Below are 25043 nucleotides of genomic sequence, written 5' to 3'. Positions count from 1 at the left end.
GGACTCACTGGACACATCCTCTTGTGTCTGTCTCCAGGTGACGCCGGGGTGAGCAAGAAGGGCGGGAAGAAGAAGGGCTCCTCTTTCCAGACCGTGTCCACTGTGTTCAGGGTTTGTTTTTTGGCAGCTTCCACATTCGGTTGTATTTCTGCCCAGTGCAACGGCATTTGCTAGGGTTAATGTGCTTCTTCTGGTTTGTGTCTCAGGAAAATTTAAACAAATTTTTTTTTTTTTTTTTTTTTTTTAATTTAGAGTAGAATGTTTTAATTTCTATTTTTTTTTTTCACACACACACACACTGTATTTTATTTTTACAAGAGATAAATCGACTGACACCAAGCATTGTACATGGATGACCACAACAAAAGCAACAATGATTGCAATTACCAAACATGAAACACACTCATACTATGTCATAGTATTGACATTCAGTCCAGTAATCCTCCACTGTAACAGCTCCTTTACTTTGCAGTGAAAATTGATTTGTATATTCTTTGCCTCTGAGTCCTTGTGGGATTTTTTTTTAAATTCAGACAGAAAGTCACAAAAATTATACTCATCCTCATCTGTTCACTCAGCCCCATGTAATTAATTTTTTTGTTCATCTTGATCTTTTGTTAGCACTTTTATGAGTTCATCAGTTTTTCATTAGAGTTCTGAAAATGCTTATTCATTCAGTTCAGCTGTACAGTCAATTACCAGAAACCTGTACTTGTCAGAGTCTTTTCCATGAATATCTTGAAGATGAAACCCTTTTATAGGAACATATTTGCAAAAGCATCAGAGTACACCCAGAACTGTCTGTAAATGACAAGACTTAAAAATGACCACAGTTAAAGATCTGATGAAAGTTCATAATAATGCAGTTGACAAGAAAATTAGTTATTTCTGAGATATACATTTTAAAGTAATAACTAGGATTATGACTTATAACATTATACCAGAACATATAAGATTTTTAGAAATTTCATGTGATGTCTGAAACATTTATATTAACATATTGCCATACAAATAACCCAATGAAAGTTTAGTATTAGTTGTTTTGTTTGTTTGTTTGTTTATACTGCAGGTTCTTATTAGGCATCAATTTTATACACATCAGTGTATACATGTCAATCCCAATCGCCCAATTCAGCACACCACCATCCCCACCCCACCGCAGTTTTCCCTCCTTGGTGTCCATATGTCTGTTCTCTACATCTGTGTCTCAAATTCTGCCCTGCAAACCGGCTCATCTGTACCATTTTTCTAGGTTCCACATACATGCGTTAATATACGATATTTGTTTTTCTCTTTCTGACTTACTTCACTCTGTACGACAGTCTCGAGATCCATCCACGTCTCAACCAATGACTCAATTTCGGTCCTTTTTATGGCTGAGTAATATTCCATTGTATATATGTACCACACTTCTTTATCCATTCGTCTGTTGATGGGCATTTAGGTTGCTTCCATGACCTGGCTATTGTAAATAGTGCTGCAGTGAACATTCGGGTGCATGTGTCTTTTTGAATTACGGTTTTCTCTGGGTATATGCCCAGTAGTGGGATTGCTGGGTCATATGGTAATTCTAATTTTAGTTTTTTAAGGAACCTCCATATTGTTCTCCATAGTGGCTGTATCAATTTACATTCCCACCAACAGTGCAAGAGGGTTCCCTTTTCTCCACACCCTCTCCAGCATTTGTTGTTTGTAGATTTTCTGATGATGCCCATTCTAACTGGTGTGAGGTGATACCTCATTGTAGTTTTGATTTGCATTTCTCTAATAATTAGTGATGTTGAGCATCTTTTCATGTGCTTCGTGGCCGTCTGTATGACTTCTTTGGAGAAATGTCTATTTAGGTCTTCTGCCCATTTTTGGATTGGGGTGTTTGTTTCTTTAATATTGAGCTGAATGAGCTGTTTGTATATTTTGGAGATTAATGCTTTGTCCGTTGATTCGTTTGCAAATATTTTCTCCCATTCTGGGGGTTGTCTTTTCATCTTGTTTATGGTTTCCTTTGCTGTGCAAAAGCTTTGAAGTTTCATTAGGTCCCCTTTGTTTATTTTTGTTTTTATTTCCATTACTCTAGGAGGTGGATCAAAAAAGATCTTGCTGTGATTTATGTCAAAGAGTGTTCTTCCTATGTTTTCCTCTAAGAGTTTTATAGTGTCCATTCTCACATTTAGGTCTCTAATCCATTTTGAGTTTACTTTTGTGTATGGTGTTAGAGAGTATTCTAATTTCATTCTTTTACATGTAGCTTTCCAGTTTTCCCAGCACCACTTATTGAAGAGACTGTCTTTTCTCCATTGTATATCATTGCCTCCTTTTTCATAGATTAGTTGACCATAGGTGCGTGGGTTTATCTCTGGGCTTTCTATCTTATTCCATTGATCTATGTTTCTGTTTTTGTACCAGTACCATATTGTCTTGCTTACTGTAGCTCTGTAGTATAGTCTGAAGTCAGGGAGTCTGATTCCTCCAGCTCCGTTTTTTCCCCTCAAGACTGCTTTGGCTATTACAGGTATGTGACATTCCCCATCACTCCCCCCATCACAGGTGAGTGAGAGCCCCCAGCTCTCTCCCCATCACAGGTATGAGACAGCCCCCGGCTGTCTCCGCATCACAGGTATGTGACAGCCAGCAGCTGTCTGCGCAGCACAGGAATGTGACAGCCACCAGTACTTTCCGCATCAAAGGTATGTGACAGACCCAGCTCTCTCCCCATCACAGGTGTTTGACGGTCCCCATTTGGCTCCCCATCAGAGGTGTGTGACAGCCGCCAGCTCTCTCCCCATGACAGGTGAGTGACAGCCCACAGCTCTCTACTCATCACAGGTGTCTGAAGCCCCAGCTCTCTCCCAATCACAGGTGAGAGACAGTCCCCAACTCTCTCCCCATCACAGGTATGTGAGAGCCCCCAGCTGTCTCCAAATCACAGGTATGTGTGACCCCCAGCACTCTCCCCATCACAGGTGTTTGACAGTCCCCATCTCTCCCTCCATCACAGGTATGTGACACTACTCATCTCTCCCCCCATAACAGGTGTGTGAGAGCCCCCAGCTCTCTCCCTATCACAGGTGAGTGATAGCCCCCAGCTCTCTCGCCATCTGAGGTATATGACAGCCCCCAGCTGTCTCTGCATCACAGGTGAATGAAAGCCCCCAACACTCTCCACATCACAGGTATGTGACAGCCTCCAGCTGTCTCCACATCACAGGTATGTGACAGCCCACAGCTCTCTCCCCATCACAGCTGTGTGACAGCCGCCAGCTGTCTCACCATTACAGGTATGTGAAAGTCCCCATCTCTACCCCCATCACATGTGTGTGAGAGCCCCCAGATCTCTTCCCATCACAGGTGAGTGACAGGCCACATCTCTCTCCCCATCTCAGTTATGTGACAGCCTACAGCTCACTCCCCATCACAGGTGCCCGACAGCCCCCAGCTCTCTCCACATCACAGGTATGTGACAGCCAGCAGCTGTCTCCTCATCACAGGTGCCTGATAGCCCCCAACACTCTCTCCATCACAGGTAAGTGACAGCCCCCAGGTCTCCACCCATCACAGGGGTTTGACAGTCCCCATCTCTTTCCCATTTACAGTTGTGGGACAGCCCCCAGCTCTCTCCCCATTACTGGTGAGTGACAGCCCCCTCTCTCTCCCCATCACAGGTGTGTTACAGTCCCCAGCTCTCTCCCTATCACAGGGGAGTGACAGCCCCCAGCACTCTCACCGTCACAGGTATGTGACAACCCCAAGCTCTCTCCCCATCACAGGTGTGTGACCGTCCCCAGGTGTCTCCATATCACAGGTGTGTGACAACGCCCAGCTCTCTCCCCTTCACAGGTGGGTGACATGCCCAATCTCACTTCCCATTACAGGTTAGGGACAGCCCCCAGCTCTCTCCACAACACAGGTGCGTGACAGCCCCCAGCTCTCTCCACAACACAGGTGCGTGACAGCCCCCAGCTCTCTCCCCATCACTGGTATGTGAAAGCCCCCGTTGTCTCCACATCACAGTTATGTGACAACCACTAGCTGTCTACACATCACAGGTATTTGTGAGCCCCAGCTCTCCCCCCATCACCTATATTTGACAGTCCCCATCTCTCTCCCCATTACAGGTGTGTAACAGCCCCCAGCTCTCTCCCCATCACAGGTGAGTGACGGCCGCCGGCGGTCTCCCCATCACATGTATGTGACAGGACCAACCTGTCTCCACATTACAGGTATGTGACAGCCCCCAGCTCTCTCCCCATCACAGGTGTTTGACAGACCCCATCTATCTCCCCATCACAGGTGTGCGACAGCCCCCAGCTATCTCCGCATCACAGGTGTTTGAGAGTCCCCTTCTCTCTCCCAATCACAGGTGTGTGAAAGATCCCAGCTCTGTCTCCATCAAAGGTGAGTGAGAGGCCCCAGCTCTCTCCGCATCACAGGTATGTGACGGCCCCCAGCACTCTCCCCATCACAGGTGTTTGACAGTCCCCATCTCTCTCCCCATTACAGGTGTGTGACAGCCCCCAGCTCTCTCCCAATCACAGGTATGTGACAGCCCCCAGCTGTCTCAGCATCACAGGTATGTGACAGTGCCCATCTCTCTCCCCATCACAGGTGAGTGACGGCCCCCGGCTGTCTCCCCATCACAAGTATGTGACAGCCCCCAGCTGTCTCTGCATCAAAGGTGTCTGACAGCTCCCAACTCTCTCCCCATCACAGGTATGTTACAGTCGCAAGCTGTCTCCACATCACAGGTATGTGACAGCCACCAGCTCTATCTGCATCACAGGTATGTGACAGCCCCCAGCTCTCTGCCCATCATAGGTGCTTGACAGTGCCCAGCTCTCTCCCCATCACAGGTGTGTGACAGACCCCAGCTCTCTCCCCATCACAGGTGAGTGACAGCCCCCAGCTTTCTCCCCATCACAGGTATTTGGTAGCCCCCAGCTGTCTCCGCATCACAGGTGAGTTACAGCCCCCAGCACCCTTCCCAATCACAGGTATGTGACAGCCCCCAGCTCTCTCGCCATCACAAGTGAGGGGCAGCCCACAGCTCTCTCCCCATCAGAGGTATGTGATAGCCCCCAGCTGTCTCAGCGTCACAGGTATGTGACTGTCCCCATCTCTCTCCCCATCACGGGGGTGTGACAGCCCCCAGCTGTCTCCCCATCACAGGTATGGGGCAACCCCAAGCTCTCTCCCCATCAGAGGTGTTTGACAGTCCCCATCTCTCTCCCAATCCCAGTTGTGTGACAGCCCACAGCTCTCTCCAAATCACAGGTGAATGACAGACCCCAGCTGTCTCCCCATCACAGGTTAGTGACAGTCCGCATCTGTCTCCGTATCACAGGTGTGTGACAGTCCCCATCTGTCTGCCTAACACCGGTGAGTGACAGCCCCCAGCACTCTCCCCATCACAGGTATGTGACAACACCCAGCTGTCTCCACATCAAAGGTATGTGACAGCCCCCAGCCCTCCACCATCACAGGTGAGTGACAACCCCAAGATCTCTGTCCATCACAGGTAGGTGACAGCCCCCATCTCTCTCGCCATCACAAGTGTGTGACAGACCAAAGCTCTCTCCCCATCAGCGGTGAGTGACAGCCCACTGCTCTACCCCCATCACCGGTGTCTGAGAGACCTTAGCTGTCTCCGCATCAAAGGAGCCTAACAGCCTCCAACTCTCTCCCCATCACAGGTATGTCACAACGCCCATTGTCTCCACATCACAGGTATGTGACAACCACTAGCTGTCTACGCATCACAGGTATATGTGAGCCCCAGCTCTCTCCCCATCATAGGGGAGTGACAACCCCCAGCTCTCTCCCCATCACAGGTGTGCGACAGACCCCAGCTCTCTCCCCATCACAGGTGAGTGATAGGCCCCAGCTTTCTCCCCATCACAGGTATGTGACAGCCCCCAGCTGATTCCGCATCACAAGAGCCTGACAGCCCCCAACTTTCTCCCCATCACAGGTATGTGTCAGCCCCCAGCTGTCTCCACATCACAGGTATGTGAAACACACCAGCTGTCTCCGCATCACAGGTATCTGACAGCCCCCAGGTCTCTCCCCATCACAGGTGTTTGACAGTCCCCATCTCTTTCCCCATCACAGGTGTGTGAAAGACCCCAGCTCTCTCCCCATTTCAGGTGAGCAAGAGATCCCAGCTCTCTCCCCATCACAGGTATATGAGAGCCCCCAATTTTCTCCGCATCACAGGACCATAACAGCCCCCAACTCTCTCCCCATCACATGTATATCACAACCCCCATTGTCTCCACATCACAGGGATGTGACAACCACTAGCTGTCTCTGCATCATAGGTATGTGTGAGCCCCCGGCTCTCTCCCCATCCCTGGGAACTGACAACCCCCAGCTGTCTCCCAATCACAGCAGTGTGACAGCCCACAGCTGTCTTAGCATTACAAGTAAGGGACAATCCCCATCTCTCTCCCCATAACAGTGTGTGACAACCCCAAGCTCTCTCCCCATATCAGGTGTGTGACATTCCACAGCTCTCTCCCCATCACTGGTTAGTTACAGCCCCCTAGCTCTCTCCCCATCACAGGTATGTGACAGCCCCCAGCTGTCTCCGCATCACAGGTGCATGACAAACCCCAAGTCTCTCCTCATCACAGGTATGTGACAGCCCCCAGCTCTCTCCCCATCACAGGTGAGAGATAGCCCCCATCTCTCTCCTCATTACATGTGAGTGACAGCCCCCAGCTCTCTCCCCATCACAGGTGAGTTGCGGCCCCTGCTCTACCCGTCACAGTTACGTGACAGCCCCCAGCTGTCTCAGGGTCACAGGTATGTGACAGTCCACATCTCTCTCCCCATCAAAGCTGTGTGATAGCCCCCAGCTCTCTTCACATCATAGGTGAGTGACAGACCACAGCTTTCTCCCAATCACAGGTATGTGACAACTCCCATCTGTCTCCACATCACAGATGCCTGAGAGCAGCCAACTTTCTCCCCATCACAGGTATGTGTTAGCCCTTAGCTGTCTCCACATCACAGGTATGTGAAAGACACCAGCTGTCTCCGCATCACAGGTATGTGACAGCCCCCAGGTCTCTCCCCATCACAGGTGTTTGACAGTCCGCCTGTGTTTCCCCATCACAGGTTTGTGATAGCCGCGAGCTCTCTCCCCATTAGAGGTGAGTGACAGCCCCCAGCTCTCTCCCCATCACAGGTGTGTCAGTCCCCAGCTCTCTCCCCATCACACGTGCGTGACCGTCCCCAGTTGTCTCCATATCACAGGTGCGTGAAAGCCCCCAGCTCTCTCCCCTTCACAGGTGGGTGACAGCCCCAATCTCTCTCCTGATCACAGGTGAGTGACAGCCCCCAGCTCTCTCCCCATCACAAGTATGTGACAGCCCCCACCTGTCTCCACATCACAGGTATGTGACAGCCCCCAGCTCTTTCCCCATCACAGGTATGTGACAGCCCCCAGCTGTCTCAGCATAACAGGTATGTGACAGTCCGCATCTCTCTCCCCATCACCGGTGAGTGACAACCCCAGCTCTACACCCATCACCGGGGTGTGACAGCCCCCAGCTGTCTCAGCATTACAAGTATGTGACAATCCCCAACTCTCTCCCCATCACAGGTGTGTGACAGCCCGCAGCTCTCTCCCCATCATAGGTATGTGACAGCCACCAGCTCTCTCTGCATCACAGGTATGTGAGAGCCCAAACTCTCTCCCCATCACAAATATTTGACAGGCCCCAGCTGTCTCCACATCACAGGTATGTGACTGCCCCCAGCTGTCTCCCCATTTTAGGTATGTGGCAGCTCCCAGCTGTCTCCACATCACATGTATGGGGCAATCCCAAGGCCTCTCCCCATCAGAGGTGTTTGAGAGTCCCCAGCTGTCTCAGCATTACAAGTATGTGACAATCCCCAACTCTCTCCCAATCACAGGTGAGTGATAGCCCCCAGCTCTCTCCCCATCACAGGTATGTGACAGGCCCCAGCTGTCTCCACATCACAGGCATGTGACAGCCCCCAGCTCTCTCTGCATCACAAGTGCCTGACAGGACCCAACTCTCTCCCCATCACAGGTGTGTGACAACCCCCAGCTGTCTCCGCCTCACAGGTATGTGACAGTCCCCATCTCTCTCCCCATCACAGGTGTGTGACAGCCCCCACCTCTCTCCCCATCACAGGTGAGTGACGGCCCCCGGCTGTCTCCCCATCACAAGTATGTGACAGCCCACAGCTGTCTCCGCATCAAAGGTGTCTGACAGCTCCCAACTCTCTCCCCATCACAGGTATGTTACAGTCGCAAGCTGTCTCCACATCACAGGTATGTGACAGCCACCAGCTCTATCTGCATCACAGGTATGTGACAGCCCCCAGCTCTCTCCCCATCATAGGTGCTTGACAGTGCCCAGCTCTCTCCCCATCACAGGTGTGTGACAGACCCCAGCTCTCTCCCCATCACAGGTGAGTGATAGCCCTCAGCTCTCTCCCCATCACAGGTATGTGACAGCCCCCAGCTGTCTCCACATCACAAGTATGTGACAGCAACTACCTTACTCCGCATCACAGGTATGTGACTTGCCCCAGCACTCTCCCCATCAGAAGTGTTTGACAGTCCCCATCTCTTTCCCCTTCACAAGTGAGTGAGAGCCCCAAGCTCCCTTCCCATCACAGGTGTGTGACATCCCCCAGCTCTTTCCGCATCCCCGGTGAGAGACAGCCCCCAGCTCTCTCCCAATCACAGCAGTGTGACAGCCCCCAGCTGTCTTAGAATTACAAGTAAGTGACAATCCCCATCTCTCTCCCCATCACAGGTGTGTGACAAACCCAAGCTCTCTCCCCATCACAGGTGTGTGACATCCCCCAGCTCTCTCCCTATCACCGGTGAGATACAGCCCCCCGATCTCTCCCCATAACAGGTATGTGACAGCCCCCATCTGTCTCCGCACCACATGTGCCTGACAAACCCCAAGTCTCTCCCCATCACAGGTATGTGAGAACCCCCAGCTGTCGCCACATCATAGGTATGTGACAACGCCAAGCTCTCTCCTCATCACAGGTGTGTGACCATCCCCAGCTGTCTCCATATCACAGGTGCGTGAAAGCCCCCAGCTCTCTCCCTTTCACAGGTGGGTGACGGCCCCTAGCTATCGCTCCAACACACGTATGTGACAGCCCCCATCTCTCTCCCCATCACAAGTGAGTGACAGCCCCCAGCTCTCTCTCCATCACAGGTGTGTGACCGTCCCCAGGTGTCTCCATATCACAGGTGAGTGACAATGCCCAGCTCTCTCCCATTCACAGGTGTGTGACAGCCACCAGCTCTCGCCCCATCACAGGTGAGTGACAGCCCCCAGCTCTCTCCCCATCACAGGTGTCTGAGAGACCTTAGCTGTCTCCGCATCAAAGGAGCCTAACAGCCCCCAACTCTCTCCCCATCACAGGTATGTCACAACGCCCATTGTCTCCACATCACAGGTATGTGACAACCACTAGCTGTCTACGCATCACAGGTATATGTGAGCCCCAGCTCTCTCCCCATCATAGGGGAGTGACAACCCCCAGCTCTCTCCCCATCACAGGTGTGCGACAGACCCCAGCTCGCTCCCCATCACAGGTGAGTGATAGGCCCCAGCTTTCTCCCCATCACAGGTATGTGACAGCCCCCAGCTGATTCCACATCACAGGAGCCTGAGAGCCCCCAACTTTTTCCCCATCACAGGTATGTGGCAGCCCCCAGCTGTCTCCACATCACAGGTATGTGAAACACACCAGCTGTCTCCGCATCACAGGTATCTGACAGCCCCCAGGTCTCTCCCCATCACAGGTGTTTGACAGTCCCCATCTCTTTCCCCATCACAGGTGTGTGAAAGACCCCAGCTCTCTCCCCATTTCAGGTGAGCAAGAGATCCCAGCTCTCTACCCAACACAGGTATATGAGAGCCCCCAATTTTCTCCGCATCACAGGACCATAACAGCCCCCAACTCTCTCCCAATCACATGTATATCACAACCCCCATTGTCTCCACGTCACAGGGATGTGACAACCACTAGCTGTCTCTGCATCATAGGTATGTGTGAGCCCCCAGCTCTCCCCCAATCACAGTAGTGTGACAGCCCCCATCTGTCTTAGCATTAAAAGTAAGTGACAATCCCCATCTCTCTCCCCATCAGAGGTGTGTGACAACCCCAAGCTCTCTCCCCATCACAGGTGTGTGACATCCCACAGCTCTCTCCCCATCACCGGTGAGTTACAGCCCCAAGCTCTCTCCCCATCACAGGTATGTGACAGCCCCCAGCTGTCTCCACATCACAGTTGCCTGACAAACCCCAAGTCTCTCCCCATAACAGGTATGTGACAACCCCCAGCTGTCTCCACATCAGAGGTATGTGACAACGCCAAGCTCTCTCCTCGTCACAGGTGTGTGACCATCCCCAGCTGTCTCCATATCACAGGTGCGAGAAAGCCCCAGCTCTTTCCCCTTCACAGGTGGATGACAGCCCCCAGCTCTCGCCCCATCACAGTTGATTGACAGCCCCCATCTCTCTCCCCATCACAAGTGAGTGACAGCCACCAGCTCTCTCCCCATCACAGTTGTGTGACCGTCCCCAGCTGTCTATATCACAGGTGCGTAAAAGCCTCCTACTCTCTCCCCATCACAGGTATGTCACAGCCCCCAGCTGTCTCCCCATTATAGGTATGTGATAGACCACAGCTGTCTCTATATCACAGGTATGTGACAAACACAAGCTCTCTCCCCATCATAGGTGTTTGACCGACCCCAGCTCTCTCCATATCACAGGTGAGTGACAACGCCCAGCTCTCTCCCCTTCACAGGTGGATGACAGCCCCCAGCTCTCTCCCCATCACAGGTGAGAGACAGCCCCCATCTCTCTCCTCATTACAGGTGAGTGACAGCCCCCAGCTCTCTCCCCATCACAGGTGAGTGGCGGCCCCCAGCTCTACCCGTCACAGGTATGTGACAGTCCCCATCTCTCTCCCCATCAAAACTGTGTGATAGCCCCCAGCTCTCTCCAGATCATAGGTGAGTGACAGACCCCAGCTATCTCCCAATCACAGGTATGTGACAACTCTCAGCTGTCTCCACATCACAGATGCCTGACAGCACCCAACTTTCTCCCCATCACAAGTATGTGTTAGCCCTTAGCTGTCTCCACATCACAGGTATGTGAAAGACACCAGCTGTCTCCGCATCACATGTATGTGACAGCCCCAGTTCTCTCCCCATCACAGGTGTTTGACAGTCCGCATGTCATTCCCCATCACAGGTGTGTGATAGCCGCGAGCTCTCTCCCCATTAGAGGTGAGTGACAGCCCCCAGCTCTCTCCCCATCACAGGTGTGTCAGTCCCCAGCTCTCTCCCCATCACAGGGGAGTGACAGTCCCTATCCCTTCCCCTTCTCAGGTATGTGAGAGACCCCACCTCTGTCCCCATCACAGGTGTTAGACAGTCCCCATCTCCCGTGCCATCACAGGTGTGTGACAGCCCCAAGCTCTCCCTCCATCACAGGTGTGTGACCGTCCCCATCTATCTCCATATCACAGGTGCGTGACAACGCCCAGCTCTCTCCCCTTCACAGGTGAGTGACAGTCCCCAGCTCTCTCCACATCACAGGTGAGTGACAGCCCCCAGCTCTCTCCCCATCTCAGGTGAGTGACACCCCCCAGCTCTCTCCCCATCAGAGGTAGTTGACAGACCCCAGGTGTCACCGCATCACAGTTGCCTGGCAGACCCCAACTGTCTACCCATCACAGGTGTGTGACCGACCCCAGCTGTCTCCATATAACAGGTGCGTGACAGCCCCAGCTCGCTCCCCATCACAGGTGATTGACATACCTCATCTCTCTTCCCATCTCAGGTGAGTAACAGCCCTCAGCTCTCTCCCCATCACAAGTATGTGACAGCCCCCAGCTGTAACAGCATCACAGGTATGTGACAGTCCGCATCTCTCTCCCCATCACCGGTGAGTGACAGCCCCAGCTCTACACCCATCACCGGGGTGTGACAGCCCCCAGCTGTCTCAGCATTACAAGTATGTGACAATCCCCAACTCTCTCCCCATCACAGGTGTGTGACAGCCCGCAGCTCTCTCCCCATCACAGGTATGTGACAGCCACCAGCAGTCTCCACATCACAGGTGACTGACAGCCCCCAGCTCTCTCCCCATCATAGGTGTTTGACAGTCCGCAGCTCTCTCCCCATCACCGGTGTGAGACAGCCCCCAGCTGTCTCAGCATTACAAGTAAGTGACAATCCCCATCTCTCTCCCCATCACAGGTGTGTGACAACCCCAAGCTCTCTCCCCATCACAGGTGTGTTACATGCCCCAGCTCTCTCCCCATCACTGGTGAGTTACAGCCCCCAGCTCTCTCCCCATCACAGGTATGTGACAGCCCCCAGCTGTCTCCGCATCACAGGTGCATGACAAACCCCAAGACTCTCCTCATCACAGGTATGTGACAGCCCCCAGCTCTCTCCCCATCACAGGTGAGAGATAGCCCCCATCTCTCTCCTCATTACAGGTGAGTGACAGCCCCCAGCTCTCTCCCCATCACAGGTGAGTTGCGGCCCCTGCTCTACCCGTCACAGTTACGAGACAGCCCCCAGCTGTCTCAGCGTCACAGGTATGTGACAGTCCACATCTCTCTCCCCATCAAAGCTGTGTGATAGCCCCCAGCTCTCTTCACATCATAGGTGAGTGACAGACCACAGCTTTCTCCCAATCACAGGTATGTGACAACTCCCATCTGTCTCCACATCACAGATGCCTGAGAGCAGCCAACTTTCTCCCCATCACAGGTATGTGTTAGCCCTTAGCTGTCTCCACATCACAGGTATGTGAAAGACACCAGCTGTCTCCGCATCACAGGTATGTGACAGCCCCCAGGTCTCTCCCCATCACAGGTGTTTGACAGTCCGCCTGTGTTTCCCCATCACAGGTTTGTGATAGCCGCGAGCTCTCTCCCCATTAGAGGTGAGTGACAGCCCCCAGCTCTCTCCCCATCACAGGTGTGTCAGTCCCCAGCTCTCTCCCCATCACACGTGCGTGACCGTCCCCAGTTGTCTCCATATCACAGGTGCGTGAAAGCCCCCAGCTCTCTCCCCTTCACAGGTGGGTGACAGCCCCAATCTCTCTCCTGATCACAGGTGAGTGACAGCCCCCAGCTCTCTCCCCATCACAAGTATGTGACAGCCCCCACCTGTCTCCACATCACAGGTATGTGACAGCCCCAAGCTCTTTCCCCATCACAGGTATGTGACAGCCCCCAGCTGTCTCAGCATAACAGGTATGTGACAGTCCGCATCTCTCTCCCCATCACCGGTGAGTGACAACCCCAGCTCTACACCCATCACCGGGGTGTGACAGCCCCCAGCTGTCTCAGCATTACAAGTATGTGACAATCCCCAACTCTCTCCCCATCACAGGTGTGTGACAGCCCGCAGCTCTCTCCCCATCATAGGTATGTGACAGCCACCAGCAGTCTACACATCACAGGTGACTGACAGCCCCCAGCTCTCTCCCCATCATAGGTGTTTGACAGTCCGCAGCTCTCTCCCCATCACAGGTATGTGACAGCCCCCAGCTGTCTCCACATCACAGGTGCGTGACAGGCCCCAACTCTCTCCCCATCAGAGCTATTTGACAACCCACAGCTGTTTCGGCCTCACAGGTATGTGACAACCCACAGCTCTCTCCCAATCACAGGCGAGGGACAGACCCCAGCTCTCTCCCCATCACAGGTATGTGACAACCACCAGCTGTCTCCAAATCACAGGTATGTGACAGCCACCAGCTCTCTCTGCATCACAGGTATGTGAGAGCCCAAACTCTCTCCCCATCACAAATATTTGACAGGCCCCAGCTGTCTCCACATCACAGGTATGTGACTGCCCCCAGCTGTCTCCCCATTTTAGGTATGTGGCAGCTCCCAGCTGTCTCCACATCACATGTATGGGGCAATCCCAAGGCCTCTCCCCATCAGAGGTGTTTGAGAGTCCCCAGCTGTCTCAGCATTACAAGTATGTGACAATCCCCAACTCTCTCCCAATCACAGGTGAGTGATAGCCCCCAGCTCTCTACCCATCACAGGTATGTGACAGGCCCCAGCTGTCTCCACATCACAGGCATGTGACAGCCCCCAGCTCTCTCTGCATCACAAGTGCCTGACAGGACCCAACTCTCTCCCCATCACAGGTGTGTGACAACCCCCAGCTGTCTCCGCCTCACAGCTATGTGACAGTCCCCATCTCTCTCCCCATCACAGGTGTGTGACAGCCCCCACGTCTCTCCCCATCACAGGTGAGTGACGGCCCCCAGCTATCTCCCCATCACAAGTATGTGACAGCCCACAGCTGTCTCCGCATCAAAGGTGTCTGACAGCTCCCAACTCTCTCGCCATCACAGGTATGTTACAGTCGCAAGCTGTCTCCACATCACAGGTGTGTGACAGCCCCCAGCTCTCCCTCCATCACAGGTGTGTGACCGTCCCCATCTATCTCCATATCACAGGAGCGTGACAACGCCAAGCTCTCTCTCTTTCACAGGTGGGTGACGGCCCCTAGCTATCGCTCCATCACAGGTATGTGACAGCCCCCAGCTGTCTCCACATCACAAGTATGTGACAGCAACTACCTTACTCCGCATCACAGGTATGTGACTTGCCCCAGCACTCTCCCCATCAGAAGTGTTTGACAGTCCCCATCTCTTTCCCCTTCACAAGTGAGTGAGAGCCCCAAGCTCCCTTCCCATCACAGGTGTGTGACATCCCCCAGCTCTTTCCGCATCCCCGGTGAGAGACAGCCCCCAGCTCTCTCCCAATCACAGCAGTGTGACAGCCCCCAGCTGTCTTAGAATTACAAGTAAGTGACAATCCCCATCTCTCTCCCCATCACAGGTGTGTGACAAACCCAAGCTCTCTCCCCATCACAGGTGTGTGACATCCCCCAGCTCTCTCCCTATCACCGGTGAGATACAGCCCCCCGATCTCTCCCCATAACAGGTATGTGACAGCCCCCATCTGTCTCCGCACCACATGTGCCTGACAAACCCCAAGTCTCTCCCCATCACAGGTATGTGAGAACCCCCAGCTGTCGCCACATCATAGGTATGTGACAACGCCAAGCTCTCTCCTCATCACAGGTGTGTGACCATCCCCAGCTGTCTCCATATCACAGGTGCGTGAAAGCCCCCAGCTCTCTCCCTTTCACAGGTGGGTGACGGCCCCTAGCTATCGCTCCAACACACGTATGTGACAGCCCCCATCTCTCTCCCCATCACAAGTGAGTGACAGCCCCCAGCTCTCTCTCCATCACAGGTGTGTGACCGTCCCCAGGTGTCTCCATATCACAGGTGAGTGACAATGCCCAGCTCTCTCCCATTCACAGGTGTGTGACAGCCACCAGCTCTCGCCCCATCACAGGTGAGTGACAGCCCCCAGCTCTCTCCCCATCACAGGTGTCTGAGAGACCTTAGCTGTCTCCACATCAAAGGAGCCTAACAGCCCCCAACTCTCTCCCCATCACAGGTATGTCACAACGCCCATTGTCTCCACATCACAGGTATGTGACAACCACTAGCTGTCTACGCATCACAGGTATATGTGAGCCCCAGCTCTCTCCCCATCATAGGGGAGTGACAACCCCCAGCTCTCTCCCCATCACAGGTGTGCGACAGACCCCAGCTCGCTCCCCATCACAGGTGAGTGATAGGCCCCAGCTTTCTCCCCATCACAGGTATGTGACAGCCCCCAGCTGATTCCACATCACAGGAGCCTGAGAGCCCCCAACTTTTTCCCCATCACAGGTATGTGGCAGCCCCCAGCTGTCTCCACATCACAGGTATGTGAAACACACCAGCTGTCTCCGCATCACAGGTATCTGACAGCCCCCAGGTCTCTCCCCATCACAGGTGTTTGACAGTCCCCATCTCTTTCCCCATCACAGGTGTGTGAAAGACCCCAGCTCTCTCCCCATTTCAGGTGAGCAAGAGATCCCAGCTCTCTACCCAACACAGGTATATGAGAGCCCCCAATTTTCTCCGCATCACAGGACCATAACAGCCCCCAACTCTCTCCCAATCACATGTATATCACAACCCCCATTGTCTCCACGTCACAGGGATGTGACAACCACTAGCTGTCTCTGCATCATAGGTATGTGTGAGCCCCCAGCTCTCCCCCAATCACAGTAGTGTGACAGCCCCCATCTGTCTTAGCATTAAAAGTAAGTGACAATCCCCATCTCTCTCCCCATCAGAGGTGTGTGACAACCCCAAGCTCTCTCCCCATCACAGGTGTGTGACATCCCACAGCTCTCTCCCCATCACCGGTGAGTTACAGCCCCAAGCTCTCTCCCCATCACAGGTATGTGACAGCCCCCAGCTGTCTCCACATCACAGTTGCCTGACAAACCCCAAGTCTCTCCCCATAACAGGTATGTGACAACCCCCAGCTGTCTCCACATCAGAGGTATGTGACAACGCCAAGCTCTCTCCTCGTCACAGGTGTGTGACCATCCCCAGCTGTCTCCATATCACAGGTGCGAGAAAGCCCCAGCTCTTTCCCCTTCACAGGTGGATGACAGCCCCCAGCTCTCGCCCCATCACAGTTGATTGACAGCCCCCATCTCTCTCCCCATCACAAGTGAGTGACAGCCACCAGCTCTCTCCCCATCACAGTTGTGTGACCGTCCCCAGCTGTCTATATCACAGGTGCGTAAAAGCCTCCTACTCTCTCCCCATCACAGGTATGTCACAGCCCCCAGCTGTCTCCCCATTATAGGTATGTGATAGACCACAGCTGTCTCTATATCACAGGTATGTGACAAACACAAGCTCTCTCCCCATCATAGGTGTTTGACCGACCCCAGCTCTCTCCATATCACAGGTGAGTGACAACGCCCAGCTCTCTCCCCTTCACAGGTGGATGACAGCCCCCAGCTCTCTCCCCATCACAGGTGAGAGACAGCCCCCATCTCTCTCCTCATTACAGGTGAGTGACAGCCCCCAGCTCTCTCCCCATCACAGGTGAGTGGCGGCCCCCAGCTCTACCCGTCACAGGTATGTGACAGTCCCCATCTCTCTCCCCATCAAAACTGTGTGATAGCCCCCAGCTCTCTCCAGATCATAGGTGAGTGACAGACCCCAGCTATCTCCCAATCACAGGTATGTGACAACTCTCAGCTGTCTCCACATCACAGATGCCTGACAGCACCCAACTTTCTCCCCATCACAAGTATGTGTTAGCCCTTAGCTGTCTCCACATCACAGGTATGTGAAAGACACCAGCTGTCTCCGCATCACATGTATGTGACAGCCCCAGTTCTCTCCCCATCACAGGTGTTTGACAGTCCGCATGTCATTCCGCATCACAGGTGTGTGATAGCCGCGAGCTCTCTCCCCATTAGAGGTGAGTGACAGCCCCCAGCTCTCTCCCCATCACAGGTGTGTCAGTCCCCAGCTCTCTCCCCATCACAGGGGAGTGACAGTCCCTATCCCTTCCCCTTCTCAGGTATGTGAGAGACCCCACCTCTGTCCCCATCACAGGTGTTAGACAGTCCCCATCTCCCGTGCCATCACAGGTGTGTGACAGCCCCAAGCTCTCCCTCCATCACAGGTGTGTGACCGTCCCCATCTATCTCCATATCACAGGTGCGTGACAACGCCCAGCTCTCTCCCCTTCACAGGTGAGTGACAGTCCCCAGCTCTCTCCACATCACAGGTGAGTGACAGCCCCCAGCTCTCTCCCCATCTCAGGTGAGTGACACCCCCCAGCTCTCTCCCCATCAGAGGTAGTTGACAGACCCCAGGTGTCACCGCATCACAGTTGCCTGGCAGACCCCAACTGTCTACCCATCACAGGTGTGTGACCGACCCCAGCTGTCTCCATATAACAGGTGCGTGACAGCCCCAGCTCGCTCCCCATCACAGGTGATTGACATACCTCATCTCTCTTCCCATCTCAGGTGAGTAACAGCCCTCAGCTCTCTCCCCATCACAAGTATGTGACAGCCCCCAGCTGTAACAGCATCACAGGTATGTGACAGTCCGCATCTCTCTCCCCATCACCGGTGAGTGACAGCCCCAGCTCTACACCCATCACCGGGGTGTGACAGCCCCCAGCTGTCTCAGCATTACAAGTATGTGACAATCCCCAACTCTCTCCCCATCACAGGTGTGTGACAGCCCGCAGCTCTCTCCCCATCACAGGTATGTGACAGCCACCAGCAGTCTCCACATCACAGGTGACTGACAGCCCCCAGCTCTCTCCCCATCATAGGTGTTTGACAGTCCGCAGCTCTCTCCCCATCACCGGTGTGAGACAGCCCCCAGCTGTCTCAGCATTACAAGTAAGTGACAATCCCCATCTCTCTCCCCATCACAGGTGTGTGACAACCCCAAGCTCTCTCCCCATCACAGGTGTGTTACATGCCCCAGCTCTCTCCCCATCACTGGTGAGTTACAGCCCCCAGCTCTCTCCCCATCACAGGTATGTGACAGCCCCCAGCTGTCTCCGCATCACAGGTGCATGACAAACCCCAAGACTCTCCTCATCACAGGTATGTGACAGCCCCCAGCTCTCTCCCCATCACAGGTGAGAGATAGCCCCCATCTCTCTCCTCATTACAGGTGAGTGACAGCCCCCAGCTCTCTCCCCATCACAGGTGAGTTGCGGCCCCTGCTCTACCCGTCACAGTTACGAGACAGCCCCCAGCTGTCTCAGCGTCACAGGTATGTGACAGTCCACATCTCTCTCCCCATCAAAGCTGTGTGATAGCCCCCAGCTCTCTTCACATCATAGGTGAGTGACAGACCACAGCTTTCTCCCAATCACAGGTATGTGACAACTCCCATCTGTCTCCACATCACAGATGCCTGAGAGCAGCCAACTTTCTCCCCATCACAGGTATGTGTTAGCCCTTAGCTGTCTCCACATCACAGGTATGTGAAAGACACCAGCTGTCTCCGCATCACAGGTATGTGACAGCCCCCAGGTCTCTCCCCATCACAGGTGTTTGACAGTCCGCCTGTGTTTCCCCATCACAGGTTTGTGATAGCCGCGAGCTCTCTCCCCATTAGAGGTGAGTGACAGCCCCCAGCTCTCTCCCCATCACAGGTGTGTCAGTCCCCAGCTCTCTCCCCATCACACGTGCGTGACCGTCCCCAGTTGTCTCCATATCACAGGTGCGTGAAAGCCCCCAGCTCTCTCCCCTTCACAGGTGGGTGACAGCCCCAATCTCTCTCCTGATCACAGGTGAGTGACAGCCCCCAGCTCTCTCCCCATCACAAGTATGTGACAGCCCCCACCTGTCTCCACATCACAGGTATGTGACAGCCCCAAGCTCTTTCCCCATCACAGGTATGTGACAGCCCCCAGCTGTCTCAGCATAACAGGTATGTGACAGTCCGCATCTCTCTCCCCATCACCGGTGAGTGACAACCCCAGCTCTACACCCATCACCGGGGTGTGACAGCCCCCAGCTGTCTCAGCATTACAAGTATGTGACAATCCCCAACTCTCTCCCCATCACAGGTGTGTGACAGCCCGCAGCTCTCTCCCCATCATAGGTATGTGACAGCCACCAGCAGTCTACACATCACAGGTGACTGACAGCCCCCAGCTCTCTCCCCATCATAGGTGTTTGACAGTCCGCAGCTCTCTCCCCATCACAGGTATGTGACAGCCCCCAGCTGTCTCCACATCACAGGTGCGTGACAGGCCCCAACTCTCTCCCCATCAGAGCTATTTGACAACCCACAGCTGTTTCGGCCTCACAGGTATGTGACAACCCACAGCTCTCTCCCAATCACAGGCGAGGGACAGACCCCAGCTCTCTCCCCATCACAGGTATGTGACAACCACCAGCTGTCTCCAAATCACAGGTATGTGACAGCCACCAGCTCTCTCTGCATCACAGGTATGTGAGAGCCCAAACTCTCTCCCCATCACAAATATTTGACAGGCCCCAGCTGTCTCCACATCACAGGTATGTGACTGCCCCCAGCTGTCTCCCCATTTTAGGTATGTGGCAGCTCCCAGCTGTCTCCACATCACATGTATGGGGAAATCCCAAGGCCTCTCCCCATCAGAGGTGTTTGAGAGTCCCCAGCTGTCTCAGCATTACAAGTATGTGACAATCCCCAACTCTCTCCCAATCACAGGTGAGTGATAGCCCCCAGCTCTCTACCCATCACAGGTATGTGACAGGCCCCAGCTGTCTCCACATCAAAGGCATGTGACAGCCCCCAGCTCTCTCTGCATCACAAGTGCCTGACAGGACCCAACTCTCTCCCCATCACAGGTGTGTGACAACCCCCAGCTGTCTCCGCCTCACAGCTATGTGACAGTCCCCATCTCTCTCCCCATCACAGGTGTGTGACAGCCCCCACGTCTCTCCCCATCACAGGTGAGTGACGGCCCCCGGCTATCTCCCCATCACAAGTATGTGACAGCCCACAGCTGTCTCCGCATCAAAGGTGTCTGACAGCTCCCAACTCTCTCCCCATCACAGGTATGTTACAGTCGCAAGCTGTCTCCACATCACAGGTGTGTGACAGCCCCCAGCTCTCCCTCCATCACAGGTGTGTGACCGTCCCCATCTATCTCCATATCACAGGAGCGTGACAACGCCAAGCTCTCTCTCTTTCACAGGTGGGTGACGGCCCCTAGCTATCGCTCCAACACATGTATGTGACAGCCCCCATCTATCTCCCCATCACAAGTGAGTGACAGCCTCCAGCTCTCTCTCCATCACAGGTGTGTGACCGTCCCCAGGTGTCTCCATATCACAGGTGAGTGACAATATCCAGCTCTCTCCCATTCACAGGTGTGTGACAGCCACCAGCTCTCGCCCCATCACAAGTGAGTGACAGCCCCCAGCTCTCTCCCCATCACAGGTGTCTGAGAGACCTTAGCTGTCTCCGCATCAAAGGAGCCTAACAGCCCCCAACTCTCTCCCCATCACAGGTATGTGACAACGCCCATTGTCTCCACATCACAGGTATGTGACAACCACTAGCTGTCTACGCATCACAGGTATATGTGAGCCCCAGCTCTCTCCCCATCATAGGGGAGTGACAACCCCCAGCTCTCTCCCCATCACAGGTGTGCGACAGACCCCAGCTCGCTCCCCATCACAGGTGAGTGATAGGCCCCAGCTTTCTCCCCATCACAGGTATGTGACAGCCCCCAGCTGATTCCGCATCACAAGAGCCTGACAGCCCCCAACTTTTTCCCCATCACAGGTATGTGTCAGCCCCCAGCTGTCTCCACATCACAGGTATGTGAAACACACCAGCTGTCTCCGCATCACAGGTATCTGACAGCCCCCAGGTCTCTCCCCATCACAGGTGTTTGACAGTCCCCATCTCTTTCCCCATCACAGGTGTGTGAAAGACCCCAGCTCTCTCCCCATTTCAGGTGAGCAAGAGATCCCAGCTCTCTCCCCATCACAGGTATATGAGAGCCCCCAATTTTCTCCGCATCACAGGACCATAACAGCCCCCAACTCTCTCCCCATCACATGTATATCACAACCCCCATTGTCTCCACATCACAGGGATGTGACAACCACTAGCTGTCTCTGCATCATAGGTATGTGTGAGCCCCTGGCTCTCTCCCCATCCCTGGGAAGTGACAGCCCCCAGCTGTCTCCCAATCACAGCAGTGTGACAGCCCACAGCTGTCTTAGCATTACAAGTAAGAGACAATCCCCATCTCTCTCCCCATAACAGTCTGTGACAACCCCAAGCTCTCTCCCCATATCAGGTGTGTGACATTCCACAGCTCTCTCCCCATCACTGGTGAGTTACAGCCCCCTAGCTCTCTCCCCATCACAGGTATGTGACAGCCCCCAGCTGTCTCCGCATCACAGGTGCATGACAAACCCCAAGTCTCTCCTCATCACAGGTATGTGACACCCCCCAGCTCTCTCCCCATCACAGGTGAGAGATAGCCCCCATCTCTCTCCTCATTACAGGTGAGTGACAGCCCCCAGCTCTCTCCCCATCACAGGTGAGTTGCGGCCCCTGCTCTACCCGTCACAGTTACGTGACAGCCCCCAGCTGTCTCAGCGTCACAGGTATGTGACAGTGCACATCTCTCTCCCCATCAGAGCTGTGTGATAGCCCCCAGCTCTCTCCACATCATAGGTGAGTGACAGACCGCAGCTTTCTCCCAATCACAGGTATGTGACAACTCCCATCTGTCTCCACATCACAGATGCCTGAGAGCAGCCAACTTTCTCCCCATCACAGGTATGTGTTAGCCCTTAGCTGTCTCCACATCACAGGTATGTGAAAGACACCAGCTGTCTCCGCATCACAGGTATGTGACAGCCCCCAGGTCTCTCCCCATCACAGGTGTTTGACAGTCCGCCTGTGTTTCCCCATCACAGGTTTGTGATAGCCGCGAGCTCTCTCCCCATTAGAGGTGAGTGACAGCCCCCAGCTCTCTCCCCATCACAGGTGTGTCAGTCCCCAGCTCTCTCCCCATCACACGTGCGTGACTGTCCCCAGTTGTCTCCATATCACAGGTGCGTGAAAGCCCCCAGCTCTCTCCCCTTCACAGGTGGGTGACAGCCCCAAGCTCTCTCCTGATCACAGGTGAGTGACAGCCCCCAGCTCTCTCCCCATCACAAGTATGTGACAGCCCCCACCTGTCTCCACATCACAGGTATGTGACAGCCCCCAGCTCTTTCCCCATCACAGGTATGTGACAGCCCCCAGCTGTCTCAGCATAACAGGTATGTGACAGTCCGCATCTCTCTCCCCATCACCGGTGAGTGACAACCCCAGCTCTACACCCATCACCGGGGTGTGACAGCCCCCAGCTGTCTCAGCATTACAAGTATGTGACAATCCCCAACTCTCTCCCCATCACAGGTGTGTGACAGCCCGCAGCTCTCTCCCCATCATAGGTATGTGACAGCCACCAGCAGTCTACACATCACAGGTGACTGACAGCCCCCAGCTCTCTCCCCATCATAGGTGTTTGACAGTCCGCAGCTCTCTCCCCATCACAGGTATGTGACAGCCCCCAGCTGTCTCCACATCACAGGTGCTTGACAGGCCCCAACTCTCTCCCCATCAGAGCTATTTGACAACCCACAGCTGTTTCGGCCTCACAGGTATGTGACAACCCACAGCTCTCTCCCAATCACAGGCGAGGGACAGACCCCAGCTCTCTCCCCATCACAGGTATGTGACAACCACCAGCTGTCTCCAAATCACAGGTATGTGACAGCCACCAGCTCTCTCTGCATCACAGGTATGTGAGAGCCCAAACTCTCTCCCCATCACAAATATTTGACAGGCCCCAGCTGTCTCCACATCACAGGTATGTGACTGCCCCCAGCTGTCTCCCCATTTTAGGTATGTGGCAGCTCCCAGCTGTCTCCACATCACATGTATGGGGCAATCCCAAGGCCTTTCCCCATCAGAGGTGTTTGAGAGTCCCCAGCTGTCTCAGCATTACAAGTATGTGACAATCCCCAACTCTCTCCCAATCACAGGTGAGTGATAGCCCCCAGCTCTCTCCCCATCACAGGTATGTGACAGGCCCCAGCTGTCTCCACATCACAGGCATGTGACAGCCCCCAGCTCTCTCTGCATCACAAGTGCCTGACAGGACCCAACTCTCTCCCCATCACAGGTGTGTGACAACCCCCAGCTGTCTCCGCCTCACAGCTATGTGACAGTCCCCATCTCTCTCCCCATCACAGGTGTGTGACAGCCCCCACCTCTCTCCCCATCACAGGTGAGTGACGGCCCCCGGCTGTCTCCCCATCACAAGTATGTGACAGCCCACAGCTGTCTCCGCATCAAAGGTGTCTGACAGCTCCCAACTCTCTCCCCATCACAGGTATGTGACAGCCCCCAGCTGTCTCCACATCACAAGTATGTGACAGCAACTACCTTACTCCGCATCACAGGTATGTGACTTGCCCCAGCACTCTCCCCATCAGAAGTGTTTGACAGTCCCCATCTCTTTCCCCTTCACAAGTGAGTGAGAGCCCCAAGCTCCCTTCCCATCACAGGTGTGTGACATCCCCCAGCTCTTTCCGCATCCCCGGTGAGAGACAGCCCCCAGCTCTCTCCCAATCACAGCAGTGTGACAGCCCCCAGCTGTCTTAGAATTACAAGTAAGTGACAATCCCCATCTCTCTCCCCATCACAGGTGTGTGACAAACCCAAGCTCTCTCCCCATCACAGGTGTGTGACATCCCCCAGCTCTCTCCCTATCACCGGTGAGATACAGCCCCCTGATCTCTCCCCATAACAGGTATGTGACAGCCCCCATCTGTCTCCGCACCACATGTGCCTGACAAACCCCAAGTCTCTCCCCATCACAGGTATGTGAGAACCCCCAGCTGTCGCCACATCATAGGTATGTGACAACGCCAAGCTCTCTCCTCATCACAGGTGTGTGACCATCCCCAGCTGTCTCCATATCAGAGGTGGGTGACAGCCCCCAGCTCTCGCCCCATCACAGTTGATTCACTGCCCCCATCGCTCTCCCCATCACAAGTGAGTGACAGCCCCCAGCTCTCTCCCCATCACAGGTATGTGACCCTCCCCAGCCGTCTCCATATCACAGGTGCGTGAAAGCCCCCAGCTCTCTCCCTTTCACAGGTGGGTGACGGCCCCTAGCTATCGCTCCAACACACGTATGTGACAGCCCCCATCTCTCTCCCCATCACAAGTGAGTGACAGCCCCCAGCTCTCTCTCCATCACAGGTGTGTGACCGTCCCCAGGTGTCTCCATATCACAGGTGAGTGACAATGCCCAGCTCTCTCCCATTCACAGGTGTGTGACAGCCACCAGCTCTCGCCCCATCACAGGTGAGTGACAGCCCCCAGCTCTCTCCCCATCACAGGTGTCTGAGAGACCTTAGCTGTCTCCGCATCAAAGGAGCCTAACAGCCCCCAACTCTCTCCCCATCACAGGTATGTCACAACGCCCATTGTCTCCACATCACAGGTATGTGACAACCACTAGCTGTCTACGCATCACAGGTATATGTGAGCCCCAGCTCTCTCCCCAT

At 54.1% G+C, this 25043-nt stretch overlaps 1 protein-coding gene across 1 annotated transcript in view; it reads left to right on the top strand.

Moving 5' to 3' along the window:
• Nucleotides 1–25043, top strand: part of LOC132350460 (myosin-13-like) — a 113967-nt gene that overhangs the window by 51592 nt on the left and 37332 nt on the right. Inside the window, 2 exon segments of the mRNA XM_059899645.1 lie at nt 38–111; nt 2615–2684. Of these exon segments, the coding sequence (XP_059755628.1) occupies nt 38–111; nt 2615–2684 (144 nt within the window).

The sequence above is a fragment of the Balaenoptera ricei genome, chromosome 16 (assembly GCF_028023285.1).
Source record: "Balaenoptera ricei isolate mBalRic1 chromosome 16, mBalRic1.hap2, whole genome shotgun sequence".
In the NCBI taxonomy this organism is placed as follows: Eukaryota; Metazoa; Chordata; class Mammalia; order Artiodactyla; family Balaenopteridae; genus Balaenoptera; species Balaenoptera ricei.
The sequence above is the reverse complement of the archived record's forward strand: the minus strand, read 5'-3'. Positions and strand labels throughout refer to the sequence as shown.